Raw genomic sequence first — 14,811 nt, forward strand, 5'->3', positions numbered from 1 at the left:
CAGGTGGGGAGGAAGACGACAAAGCCCTAATCTGATGCAGGGTTCAAAACAGGAAGTGGTTGCCAAGGTGCTCCCACACCTGTGAGTTGCCAGTTCTCTGTTGAGCTGGCCAGTGACACAGGTTTCAGGGATTGATAGATAGCCTTCAGGTAGGTCCCATGAGGAGCTGAACAAAGCAGTCAGCCATCCAAGGCAGCTGGGTGGCTCAGGGGCAGAACACAGGATTCTTGCCTACCTCATAGTCTGGTTTAAGCCCTTTCAACCCAACACCTGAGCAATTCTCAATGCGTGGCTTCTGTCCTGTCTCCCATGCTGCATTGGTGAAGAAGGTGGCTCTGACTTAGAATCCTGGCTTTGTCACATAGCAGCTAGGTGGTGTTATGAATGTTGCTTAGATACTCTGTCTTGAGGTCCTCATTTGTGAAGGACCTGGGTGAAGACTGCGATTATACAGAAGGTGCTTTCAAGACAATGAATGCATGGGGCTGGGGACATGGCTCAGTCACCTGTCCTAGTGGACATGTGGACCTGTATACACACAGACACACACACACACAAACACACACACACACACACACACACACAGAGAGAGAGAGAGAGAGAGAGAGAGCCCTGTTCAAGAGTTTCCTAGCTGCTGTCTTTGCCCTTCCACTGTCCTCAAATAACATTTGAAGGGCTCATTTGAATCCTGTCTCAGTTACTTTCTTCACTGATGTGCCAAAATGCACAGCAGACAACTTAGTGGGAGGTTTGCTTTGGCCTGTGATTTCAGCTTATCATGGGAGGAGGCCTGGAGCAGCTGGGTCTGAGATGGTGGAAGTGTGGGGTGCTACCTGTCACATTGCAGCTGGTCAAGAAGCAGAGACATAGACCTGAATGGAGATGGGACTAGCCAGCTCTGCTCTAGGTTCTGAAGCACCCCCATCTGGAATGATGTGTTCCAGCACAGGGGGCTGTGAGGACATTGCAGAGTCAACCCAAACCAGAGCTGCATCTCAAACTTCCATGAACCCCTCTTCTTCAGAATGAGAATGGGGTAGTCATGTTCTCATGACCTCCAGGCCCCTCCTGGTCCCTGCTCCATCATCTTTTCCCCAGTGGTAACCAGGTAACTGGGGCTTGATGCTGGCTGTACCTGATACCAGGAAGGCATGTCCCAGAGGCCCCACTGGAGCAGCCCCATGACTCCTTTGCCCAAATGTACACCAAACTGAAACCATTGCCGGTCACCCAGGGGAAGGTAAGTATCTGCACTTCAATGGTGACAGTGTCCATGCTGCTGTCTGAAGTGTGGCATCTTTCACCTATTTACTGCTCCATTGTGGGATGCTTCTGTCCTTCCTATGAGCACACAAGCTGCCCAGAGCAGGGCTGGCATGTCTATCTATTTATTAAGTGTGCACAGTGTCTGCATTTGTCTGTATAGGTGTGAGTGTGTGTAGAGGCCACAGGCCCATGTCAAGTACCTTTATCTGTTAACTTCTCTCACTGAACTTGGAGCTCACCTACTGGCTAGTGAGCTTCTCATCCTGAACCCCCAATCCTGTCACTGGGATACAAGCATGAGATATCATGCTTGGCTTCTTCTATGGATGCTGAAGATTTGAACTTAGACCTCATGCTTGAGTGAAAGCATATAATTCCCTGTGCCATCTCCCCAGCCCAGAGTGGGGTTGTTTAAATATATTAAATGACGTGTGTTGTACATCAACACTGACAGCCAGGCCGTATCTGTACATGTTCAGTACCTGTAACCCCACACGGTCTTTTCTTTTGAGACAGGATCCTATTTTGTAGCCCTCTCTGGTCTTGAACTCACAGAGATGCACCTTCCACTTCCCGAATGGAATGCTAGGATTGAAAGTGTGAGCCACCATGCCTGGTATTCTGTGTTCATTTTTAGTAGTCAAGGCGCGGCGGTCGTTTGCTCCCCAGACATCACTCCTTGGGGAACTGCTACAGCTGCATTTTCCCTTCTCCAGGCCTGCTGCCATTTCACCTGGAACCATGTGGCATCTCCTGGTGACCAACCATGACTACACCTTTGAAAACAGCTTTCCTGTACGTGTCACCTCTGCACTCACCCAATACTCTATCCCATAAGGCAGTGCGGGTATAACCTAACATTTCTGTTTCACTTCTGATAATACTGTTATACTGGTCAGCTGAGGCTTAGGGTCAGGGTTGTCTCCTCCTCCAGGCTATAGAGTTTGGGTTATAAGCTGTAGGAAAGACTACATTCAGACCCCAGAACTCACATAAAAAGTCAGGCAGGGGAATACTGGGGACAGAAAGGTTTAACTGAGGAGGGGACAGATGTGACTAGGGGGTGGGGGAGGGGCGGGAGTGGAAAGTAACCAAAATGAGGGAGGTGTGAAAAAGCCATATGGGGACCTACTATCTTGCAACTCAAATAAAACATATGATTTATTAAAACTTTTTTAATTCGGAAGGGAGACACACTTCAGTGTGTGTCTGAAAAGGCTGCTCTTACAACTTTCATCATTTCAAAAGGTGCTACCCACACTATTAGAAGAGAAAGGGCCTCGATTATGTTACCTAGCGGGGACCCCTATGAACTGTAAGACCCGGCAAGGTGTGACCATTGTGCAATAGTGGCACTATGATTATGGGGGTGACCATCTACTCTCTGATTGGATTTGATGCCTGATCCACAGGAGTGGGCATATGCTTGTTCCTATAAACATGACCAAAACCCTAAGGATGGAGGAACTCATAGGCCCCAGGAGGAAACCGAACACTGTTGTTTATCTAAATTGACATACTGTCAAATCACCTTCTAAATATTTTTATTAATACCCACAGACAAATGCTACTCTCATCCTTATTTAGAGAAGCCTCCTTGCAGTGAACCATGGTGACTGCAGGAACTCAGGGCTGTATGAGATGCCGAGAATGAGTGACTAACAAGTGCTCATCTCTGAACAAGACAGTTTTACCATCTCCTGTAAAGCCCAGAGAACACTGCAAAGGTGGAGTAGAAAGAGTGTAGGAACCAGAGCGTAGGAAGAGGGTTGTTAAGTGCCATCTTCTGGGCTAGCCAGCCTTGCAAAACTGACTCACTGGGTCTGTACAGATGGGGTGGTCAACAGCATGGATAGAGGAGGGGCTTAGGGGAGCCCTACCTCTCTCTGCTCAACTATTGCCTATTGTAGATTCTGGGAGGGGGATATATTAGTTACTTTTCTATAGATAAAACGCAATGAGCAATGCAATTTATAGAAGGACAAGTTTAGGGTTCTAAAGGGTTAGACTCCATCATGGCAGAGAAGCATGGCATCTAGATGAAGGCATGGCAGCAGGAATGGAAAGCTGAGAGATCATTTTTTTAAACCATAAGTAGAAAGCAGAGAGAGAGAGAGAGAGAGAGAGAGAAAGAGAGAGAGAGAGAGAGAGAGAGAGAGAGAGAGAGAGAGAGCCAGAAGTGGGCCCAAGCTATCAACTGTCAAATCCTGTTACCAATGACATACTGCTTCCAGCAAGGCCAAACCTCCTAACCCCCTCAAACGTCACTACCAAGTGAGGACTAAGTGTTCAAATAACGAGCCTGTCGGGACACTTCTCACTCAAACCACCACAGGGAGTCATTACCTTCAGTTGTGTGCCCAGCGATGACCCCAAGAGACTCCAGTGACTAGCTCCTATCTAATGGTCACAGATAGCTCTGGTTAAACTAAATGAGTCATGAGATAAAACTGAAAGTCATTAATCTGGATAAGGAACTGACATGGATATGGGGGGGGGACTTAATGGGAAAGGGAGGAGAGGAGAGGGTATATAGGGGAATGTATTATGTACCCTATGGCACTGTCAAGCAACAACAATGCTTGGTGTGACAACATACCTTGGGGAGGCAGGAGGATGCCTGGGGTTCACTGGCCAGAGATCCTGTCTTAAAAAATAATATGGAGGGTGTCCTGAGAGACATCTGAGGATGATCTTTGGCCTCCATATCCCCCATGTGCCATGGGCACACTGTGTGCATACACACACCACCCCCCACACACCCATGTAGGAACAAACAAATAAATCTATATGAAATGGCATAGGGAACACATACTGAGCTGCAGCAGCATTGGACAAATAGATTGTGGTGTTTTATAATGAAATTTTACTGTTTGAATAGCTGCAAATGCTGGCAGCCATATTTCTGAAGTAATTACCATATCTTAGGGAACTTTCTATACCATCAGTGAGAAAACAGAATTTGAGATTACCAAACAAAATCATGTTGAAAACCCAGCTTCTTCGAAACCAATTTACTCTTCCCTGGGCCTGCCTGCTGATAAGAGGTGGCACATATGTCTGCCATAACAACAATGCACTTGGTCTCATCAAATTCCTTGGTGTTCTGCAGGAAATAAAAACCTCTCAGTTCTACATCTCTAAACCCACTCTACCACAGCTCAGAACCCACTTTACTGAAAACACAGTAGGACCTTGAGAAGGGTACCCAGACTACCAAGCACATCACGGACTCTCCAAATTGGTCCCGATGGTTCCTGGGTTTCTAAACTGAGGTCACACAGAAGGACTCCTTGCTGTGGGCACACCATGGTCACAGTGAGTTCATCTGCTGTGAAGGCAATTCAGAAAGGCCTCTGAAAACATTCTTTAGAGTTTATTTTTGTCAGCTTGAGAGTGGATCTTAGAAACACACTCATCCCTGAGTCTGTGACATTTTCAATATGAGCCCTTAACATAGTACTTGGTCCTTTTCTGAGTCTGTAAAGGTCAAACGAACCTTGATGTCACCAAGAGTGCTGCCACCATGGAAATGCTCAAACTCCTGACCTTCCTGTTGGCACATTGTCCAGTCAGGCTCCCATCATGCATTGCACCCACCCAGATAAAGTGTCCTTTCCCATCTCCTCAAAAAGTTATGTCTCCCCCACACCCTCTTCTTCTTTCATGTGGCTACAGTTCCTCCAGGTTGATACTCCCAAACTCCCTCATGCTGCCTGTATTCTGTGCCGAGCCCCACCCCACCACCCAGGGTCCTGCACTGTACCATAACTACCAACTCACCCATTCGCATGGCTACAGGACTGAAACTCTGACAGGGACTCATCCATCTTTTTCACTATTGTGTCCTGATGTCTGGCAAACTGCCTACGCCTAATAGTACTTTATAAACATTTAAAGAATGAACACATAACTAATATGACAGTGAGCAAACTATAAAATATGCTTATAACTGTCTTATAATATGATTCTCAGTTCTGACTAAAACAGTATTTTTTAATGAGATAATTGCAAAGTCAATCAGAATAGACCCTCTCTTGATTTAAGCCAAGTTTTTTTCTACTGATTTAATAGAGTTGGCTAAATAGAAACTCACATAAGTGCTTATTAATTATACTAATTAACAAATGGTTGTATTAAAATATATGCGCTTTGTAGAACCCAGTTATAGTTGGAATTGTCAATATGCATAAAGTAAGCATGTGAAAAGTAAGGGAGTATCACAAAGAGGTAGTTTTTGTTGTAACCCCCAGTTACTTGTAGGGCCCCATGGTCAACAGTCTGATACAGCAGCTTTTAGGGGTATGAATGGGGACAGGAGGATGATGTGTCTTGGGGGATCTTTACTTTCTACTATTTAAAAAATATTTATTTCATTTTTATTTTATGTGTATGAATGGTTGCCTGCATGCATGTGCATTATGTGTTTGTAGTGCTTGCAGAGTCCGGAAGGTGGTGCCAAACCCTCTGAAGCTGGAGTTACAGGTGGTTGTTAAGCTCCAAGTTGGTGCTGGGAACAAAGCCTGAGTTCTCTGTAAGAACAGCAAGTACTTAACCACTGAGACATCTCTCCAGCCCTATTCTCCCCTCTTAGCAGTATATAACAGAGAAGTGTTTGAGTTACCTCAAATATAGGAGTGAGGAAGTGAAGTCTGAGATTAACTTTGGTTTCCCTGGAGACTTCCATTGTGATCTTGATTTACCTAACCAGTATGATGGTGCCTTCCGACTCAGCAATCAAACTCCACGGTATAAGAGAATCTGTGATGATGAGCTATGTCAGCTTCCTAAACTCTATTGGTGGAGCTCCCAGATGATGAAAGCCAGAAGAGGTCTGATGTCTTCTTGGCATTCTATTTTAGTATACAAAGAACTCTATGTGCATTGTGTTCTTAGAGCATTTTTCAATAGTTTCAATAGTCCTGGAGTTTCATATTTCATATTTCAGCTCCAAGGTTATTTCCATAAATAAAGTTTCCTCAAACTCTTCTGTATCTGTAATATCCTTTTACATTTGGGAAAAGGATTTGATGAATCTGGAAAATCCTTTCAACCTTTAGAACTGAAACTGAGGATGGGTGTTGTATCTGGTTTTGTTCCTGTGTATTCCCAGGGTCTGATACAGAGAAATGTAAATAGGTTCCCAAAGACAACTAACTGCCAGGTAAATGCTCACTCTTCCCTCTCGTCTGTGTGTGTGTGTGTGTGTGTGTGTGTGTGTGTTTGAGATTGGGTCTCACTATGGAGCAAAGGCTAGCCTGGAACTCACTTATGTAGACCAGGTCGGCCTCCAAAACTTGAGATTCTCCTGCTTCCATCTTCTAGGCGCTGGGACTACTGCTACCTCACCTGGCCAGATGCCACTTCTCCCTAAGGGAAGCTGTGGAGTCTAACAACTTCCCACTTCTGTTGGATGACTATCAGAGTAGGAAACCTAGCATGGCTGGTCCTTCCAATAAGGTGACACTTAGTAGCTACACAGTCAAGGTGGGAAGTGATCACCCTAGGTGTCTTCTGACCCAGCAATATATACAATACATAAGAGAATCTGTGAAGATTAGCGATGCCAATTTGATCTAACCTAGAATCGGCTGGGAAGGGATTCTCCATGAGGGACTAGATCAGGTTGCCTTGAAGGCAAGTCTTTGGGGGAAACCATATTCATTATCTTAATCAATGTGGGAAGACCCAGCCTAAAATTTTCCTGGGTTTGGATCCTGGACTGTGTAAGTGTAGAGTGAGGGTGAGCACATGCATAAATTCTCTCTCTGTTCTTATCTGTGATGTGACCAGCCACTTAAATTTCCTGCCTTGACTTCCCTACATTGATGGACTGGTGTGAACAAAAAAAAGAAAAAAGTCTTTATCTCTTCAAGTGAAAGCATTTCATCACAGCAGCAGAGAGGAAACTAGGACAGGACCTGAATCATAAAGAATTCATAAAGAATGTTCAGCATCACCATTCACAGCAGTAAGAAAGTGTGAACAACCCAAACCAGATGACTAATGGCCAAGAAACACAGGGTGTCTACATAGAATTTATGTTACTTTACCATACAAATAAAATGAAGTGTTGACTGGTGTTACAACATGGATGAATACCCAAATCGGATGTGTTATGGTAGGAATCAGACACAGACCCTCATGAATTATGATTCCTCCCTGAGCTGGGGATGCAGTGTGATTGGCTGAATAGATGCCTGTATGATTCTGTTAACATAAAAATAAAATGAATATAAAATATTATGGAGGTAGACAATACATTTTGGTTGTCAAGAATTTGGAAGCACAGGTGGGGAGATGTGGACAAGTATCTATTTGCCTTAGACAAGTAACTAAAAACAGACCAAAATAAGAATGCCACTAAAGTCTAACTTGGTAAACCAATGAGTTTTATTGGGTCATTTACAGAGGCAGAAATGACTCAAAAACAGCTGCCCACTGCAGCATGGGTGACAGCTCACAAACCTGGGAACCTGGAGCACACTGCACAGCCTGTGGGTAGCTTGCATGGTTGAAGTGTCCTTTCCAGGTATCTCTGCTGGTCTCTGCCTATTTCAGGCAGCTCAGCAGATGCGTGGTGATTCTAGTCAGTTTCAGGGACTTCCTGAGCTTAGTGAACTTCCCCCAGGATGGAATGATTCACCTTACCATAGAACATCCTGAATGATAAGGAGACTCCCTACAAGATGTAGATTTATCTAGGAGGAAAATGCTACACAATAGAAGGATGTTGGGGTTTTGATATGAAATGTCCTCAAAGGCTTATGTGTTTGAACACTTGGTCCCTGGATGGTGGCCCTGTTTGGGAAAGTTGTGGAACCTTCACCAGGTGGAGCCTTGCAGAAGGAAGCGGGACACTGGGGGCAAAGTGGAGGGTGGGCCTTGAGGCTTCATAGCGGGCTCCATTTCCTGTTTGCACTCTGCTCCCTGACTACGAGACAATGTGAGTAGCTGGTCTGCCACTCCATGATGCATGGTATCCCCTTGAGCTGTAAGCCAGAATAAATCCTTCCTTCCCTAACCACTTCTTGTCAAACAGTGTGGAAAGTGAAGGATAGGGCAAGCACAACATCTGCTGAGGGTCCGGGGTGGGGCTTTGTTGTGAGGAGAATGTTCTAGAAGTAGGTGATAGCTGTTTAGCCTTGTTAAGTTGTAGCCCTTAAATGACAAAATTTGTGGGGTTTTTTCCAGATATGAAACACATATCTGAAAAAGTTTGTGGGATGCAGACTTACTGGCTTATTAGCATATGTCCTAGTTAACTCATTATACTTCCTGTAACGGCAAAAATGCTAAGCCTGTTAGTAAGTATATCTTGTTCTTGACAACACAAGTTCAATCCACGGAACCCAGACAGTCAGTGGAAGGAGAGAAATGAATCTTTTAAGCAATGCTCTGACCGTCACTTGTGCTACACATGCCCTGCCCCCCCACACACATGCAAATAAGTAAAAATGTAAAAAAAAGGGGGGGGAAGGAAGAAAATATCTTTAAGAAGCACTTTAAGAAGCACTCCATTAACTATGAAAAACCTCTGAAGTAGATTTTACATGAGCTGCCTCACCGGTTCCTCTAAAAGCTTCATTACTTGTGTCTGAGTGAGTGCACATGCACACAATGGGCATGCAGAGGTTGAAGGAGTTTCCAGGTTCCCCTTCCACCTTGTTTGAGGCACCCCACTGCAGTAATCTGAGCATTCCTGTGGTGAGATGGGAGGTAAAAAGGGGAAAATCACCCAGAGTCTCAGGCCAGCTAACCTGGGCACAGCAGACCTTGACTTAAACAAGGTGGCAGAGCACTGGCCTGGCATGTGTGAGCCTCTGGGTTCAATGACAAACTAACCAAAAGCTTCTGCACTTGATCCCAGCATGCACCTGGGTGGGAAGGACTGGTCTGTAAGTGTCAAGCTAAGTCATTTTGTCTACAAAGTAAACATGGCATTTTCGTTTGAAAAGTTGTTTTAATGAATTAGGAAAAGATACAGTGAATCGAAAATATAGAATTTATTTATGAAATACAAGAGGAGAACACACCTGAATTCTCTGAAAATCAACATAAAAACCTGCTCCACATCCTGCCTGCCTCAACATCATTCCTGACCCTATGGCAGCAGAGGGACTTCTGGCTCTTGACTTGAGGGGCTTCAACTTGAAAGAGGATGTCACCAGGCAGAAGCTTGTTAGCAGCCCCAAGTCAACACTGCAGGTGGGGGCACCCATGGTTTCTCCTGGCTCACTTGCTTACCCTAACAGCTATTTGCACTTTAAAGTCTCCCACAACCTTCACTAAGGCTTATCTCAAGGGACAACGTGCTAACATGTGAAGAATGAAAGAAATACTCTTCTGTTTCAAAGGAACTAATCTCTAAACCTGAAACGATCAAAAGTGACTTCTTTCTCTTGAAAAAAAAAAAAAAAAAAAAAAAACAGCACCCAAATGTCTTTGTCGGTTTGAAAGATGTGCTAATAAACTTGAAAATGAAAAATTAAGTCATTGCCTTTTTTGTCCCCACAGTAGTGGGGGCCTCTGAAGTGTTAAGACTCCCAGGTCTTTGGGCAGTGGAATCATTTGTGTTCCAGCAAAATTACTAGGCTACTAGATAGGATCTGAGCTCCCCCTGGAAGACTGGGGGTCCTCTAGAGCCTCACTGGGTGCTTGGCTGCTGCCACTCAGGTTGCCTAGGTAGCTGTTGATGACACTAAGTTCCTGGATTACCAAGCTCAGGTCTTCATGAAGTCGGAGCACAGCACCCCTCACCTCACCTAGAAGTGTGCGGATAGAACCTGACTCGGGGGATTCCCTGGGCAAGCCTTCGCTTGTCTGCAAACTAGCCTGGGGCACTGAGGGGAAGTAGGTCCTTGTTGGGGTGGAGAATGCTACCTGATTACAGCTGGGAGTGTGACCTGGCTTCTCTGTAGCTGAACTGGAGTTATCTGGGATAATGGGGTACTCCTCATCATCTGAAGATGCCGTGCTTCTGGGAGCAAAGGGGTGGTGAACCCTGGCTGCTTCATCTTTGTATGTGAAGGGGGCAGAAGATGGCTGTGGATGGGGCTGAATCCAGAAGGAAGGGCTGGTGAAGACCAGGGGAAAGTGATGGGCTGACTTCTCTGGATGGACCAAATCAGGAGACGACACAGACAGAGTAGAAAAGGAAGATGCAACCTCAGAGGTGGTGGAGACTAAAATAGAATGGAGAGAGATATATTTATATAACATACAAATAAGAATAATAGCTACAATAATTGTGTCAGGTAAACACCTATCTGGAAGGCCTCAATATAAAGCAGTCTGAATTTTAAAAGTTACAAATTCAAAAACCTAAAACCCAACACAGGAAACAGACAAATCTACTGATGTATTATATACCAATAATGCCATAGAAATGAACCTAAAATAGAATGATCAATATTCATCATGACTTCCAAACCCTGCCCAGCACATTTTTACACTACTATAGGCCTCGTCCATGAGAGGGAGGTATTAGATCTGCCTGTCAGTGTTTTATGTAGGTATTTAAAGTAGGAAGGCCAAGGAAGTCCTAACTTCGTCTTTCACTTTCTCCCCCATACAGATATTATTATAACAACATAAACTCCAGTGACTCCAGTATCATGAACCTTTTCCTCTCCATGGTCAAATACAACTAAGGCTAAGTCCCACCCAGCTCAGATTCAGAGCACTGTAGCACACACGAACCTGCTTTTCTCACCAAGGATCTGTAAGCAGCATCAAAACCACTTGAAACCCATTTCATAAAATTAAAAGCTTGAGAACAACTTCATTTCCTTTCAGGCAGAATCATGTTAAGTGTCTTCTCCTATCTACTTCACTCTAGTTTCCCAAACTGGCTTGAGTGTGTTCCTTAAGATATAGCAGATGCCTTTCCTGGATGGAGATAGAAGAGGAGGGATTGGGGGTAGGAGGGGGGATGGGGGAGAGAGACTGAGGGAGAGGATGGGGGGAGGCTGTGGCTGGGATGTAAAAATAAATAGATGAATAAAAATAAGACAAAAGATAGCAGAGATGCTGGGGCTGGAGAGATGGCTCAGTGGTTAAGAGCACCTGCTGCTCTTGCAGAGGACCTGGGTTCGGTTCCCATCACCCACATGCAGCTCTCACAGCAATCAGTAACTTTGGTTCCAGGGTACCTGGCACTCTCTTCTGACTTCTGTGGGTACCAGGGATACATGTGGTACACATACATACATGCAGGCAAAATACCTATACAAGTAAAATAAAGAAATCTAAACAAACAAACAAAACAAAATGAAACAGGGCTTTTCAGTCAAGTGAGCCTGGTCACTGCCCATTTACCTCCCCTTAGGAGATTGGCTGTGTGCATCAGCTCATTTAAAATGATGAGAAATCCACAGTACTTTCCAGGTTGGCCCCAAACTCACTATGGAGCCAAGTATGACCTTGAGCTCCAGATCTTCTTGCCTCTGTTTCCCAAGTGCTGGGGTTACAAGTGTGTCATGATACTAGGTTCATGTGGCACTGTATCAAATCAAGAGCTTCATGCCTGCTAGGCAAGCCCTATACCCCTGAGCTAGCCCCCCCCCCCAGCCCTAACACATCTTATCCAAGTGTTTCCCAAACTTTTTCGGACACAGGACTCCACCCCCCTTTGGAATACCTTTGGATTTATTTTTGGATATACGGCACAAATTGGTGAAATCTAGTCCTCAGGTGTCTGATTCGCTCCGAACCTGTTACTTTATAAAGATTTACTTGGCCAGGCACACAGCAGGGAAGCTGAAGCCTGCCAGTCAGCACTTTGCTTTGTTGGTAGATTTTACTACATATTCATGTCCCTTCTGAACTAAACTGGGACTCATAAAAATGGTCTCTCTCTCTCTCTCTCTCTCTCTCTCTCTCTCTCTCTCTCTCTCTCTCTCTCTCTCTCTCTCTCTCTGTGCCTCTGAGCTCTTCAAGGCCTATCTCCAGTTCTCAGGGAAGGTTCCAATCACAAAACTTGCGTTTGGATGCCAAGAGTATTCTCAGCTGGTGTGGCCACAGGGATGAAAGGATGAAAGGGAACTCAGCTGCGCATGGTCAAGGCTGGCAGAGCTCACTGGGAGAATCTGGGTCAGGCTAATTGAGTTGCTCCCTCTGTCCTGGGGCTGGGAGGGTGGTGCCATGTGGATGATGACAGCCATGTGCTCACACGCTCTGTGCTGGATCCCATCTATCATCCACTGCATCCTCCCCTCCTGGGCTGGCTCTCCGCTCTCTAGCCTCCATGTCCTCCCTTCTTGTATTGCTGTCATTTGGGGGTAGCACAATCACCAGCAGGCCAAAGACGAAGGGGCCCAAGAGGCGAAGGCACTGGAATATCCATGCTTGAGAAAGCTCTTTCTACCCCCAGGTTTAATGATAGCTTTCATGAAGAATTCTAGTTCCTTTGAACTTAAAAAAAATCTTAGTGTATATACACACACACATACACACACCTGGAAGTCAGAGGACAATATGGGGCCTTGGCTCCCACCTTTCCACCTGCTTACAGCTGTGTATACCAGGCTAGCTGGCCTGAGAGAGTCTGGGAACTGTCCGGCCTCTGCCCCCCACCAGATGCTCACTATCATGAATGGCCTATGTGACTTCTGTGAAGCCAAACACAGGCCTCCATGAGAGCATGGCACTTGCTTGACCAGTGAGTGTTGAAGGCCAGTTTCCACTACCTTATTGTTTCTAGTACGGTGAGTGCTAAATCATAGCCATTCTACCTAAAAAAAAAAAAGTATTTATTTTCATTTTGCATATATGGGTGCTTTGCCTGTATGCATGTCTGTGTACCAGGTGGAGGCCAGAGGCAGAATCAACCCCTTAGAACTGTAGTTATGGATGGTTGTGGGTGCTGGGAATTAAACCCAGATCCGCTGGAAGAGCAGCCAGTGCTCTGAACTGAGGAGCCACCTGTCCAGTCCTGCTGTTCTAATTCTTACTCACAGCACAGAGCCTGGTGTTCCTCTGAGGTATTAGCAAATTTGCTCTTCATCCTCAGTGTTCTGGAATCCTTGATGCTGTTCACTGAAACAGGGCAATTTTCATTGACTGAGAGGTCAAGCAAAAGCAAAAGTTTTAATCAGGCAACTCATTTCCTTCAGATTCAACTATTTTCTCAAGGCTATGGCCCCGGTGTCCCTGCTTTCCTTCTGAACTCCTGGTTTGCACATAAGAGCAGTTGGACTATCTTCCAACTCCTAGCTGTCCAATGTATGCAGCGTGTGTGCACACATTCGTGTGTAGGTGCAGGTGCACGTGTGCCCTGTGGCACACGTGGAGGTCAGAGGATGCTCTTGGTTGTAGGTCCTCTCCTTTCACTGTGACACAGAGCCTCTTGATGACAAATGTGTTCAACACAGACCTAGCTGGTCTGTGAGCTTGCCGGGGTTATCCTTCTACATCTCCTATATCAATACAGACACACCAGGATCACAGATATGTGCCACCACATCGCTGTTCTGGGCTATGCACTCTGGTCCTCATGCCTGAACAGCACTAAAATTAGCTAGCCCTCTCTCCAGCCCTATTTTTCAAATATTACTATCAGTGCCTGTGAGCACATCACTTCACAGGGACTTGACTTCTGGTTGTCAGATTTTCTCAGCAAGTGTCTACCCACTGAACCACCCTGCAACCCCCTTCCTATATTTCCTTCCCTTTCTCTCACTAACCTTGTTTCTTTGACCTACTTCTTGGAGGTTTCATCAGGTTTAGCTTCTAATCCTTCTGGTGAACTTCTTGTTTCTGCTGCTGTTTTTAATTTTGAAGAGGTTTCTGTTGTTTTCAGAAATTCTCAAAACAGCCTGTTCTTGTTTTATAGGCACGTCATATCTTCTTACCTTTTGGAGATCTTAAAGATACATTTTAAAAGTATTTTCTTCTCTCCTCACAGTGTAATTTCCTCCATTGTATTTCCACATTGTTCCTTATGAGAGGCCCTTCCAGAAGGCTCCTACTCCGTGTCTGCTTGTGTTAAGAAAAGAGGGTGAAGGTTGATGAGAGCTTTCAAAATGAGGATGAGGCACCAACTCTGAGACCCAGTGAATGGCCGCCACCTGGGCAGATAGTTTGACTGGAACTACAGACGCCAAGTGAAGCAGGTCTTCCTTCTGAGGCAGGTTAGCTCCTCAGCACAGCCCCCCCCCCTCCACTTGTTGCTGTGAGGAAAGCCATCAAGGGAAGGGTGCTGATTTGGCTTGCTCTGTCCACTCACTCCTACAACTGTTCTGGTTACAGTCCACACAGCCTGACTACCTCTTGGAGCTATCATCTCAGAGACCCACCAACTACTCTCTCCAAATTTCCACCCCACCCCTCCCTGGAAGTTACAGGCAATTGATCACCTCAAGGTGAAGTTCAAGGATAGAATTCATTTTTATTTTATTCTTTCATATGATGATGATGGTAGTAGTGTTTTTGCCTGGTGTTTTTGTTTGTTGTTGTTGTTTTTTTATAGATAGGATCTCTCTATGTATCCCTGGCCATGTAACTCACTATGTATATCAGACTGTCCTCAAACTCACAGATATC

At 45.2% G+C, this 14,811-nt stretch overlaps 1 protein-coding gene across 2 annotated transcripts in view; it reads right to left on the reverse strand.

Moving 5' to 3' along the window:
• Positions 1 to 9,689: 9,689 nt before the first annotated feature.
• Enthd1 (ENTH domain containing 1) overlaps positions 9,690 to 14,811 on the reverse strand; it is a 108,684-nt gene continuing 103,562 nt past the window's right edge. For both annotated transcript variants that reach the window (XM_051189409.1, XM_051189408.1), the window contains exon 6: positions 9,690 to 10,451. In XM_051189409.1, coding sequence (XP_051045366.1) covers positions 9,865 to 10,451 — 587 coding nt within the window. In that variant the 3' untranslated portion in view covers positions 9,690 to 9,864. The remainder of the gene's footprint in view (positions 10,452 to 14,811) is intronic.

This window comes from Phodopus roborovskii, unplaced genomic scaffold (genome assembly GCF_943737965.1).
Source record: "Phodopus roborovskii unplaced genomic scaffold, PHOROB, whole genome shotgun sequence".
Taxonomy (NCBI): Eukaryota; Metazoa; Chordata; class Mammalia; order Rodentia; family Cricetidae; genus Phodopus; species Phodopus roborovskii.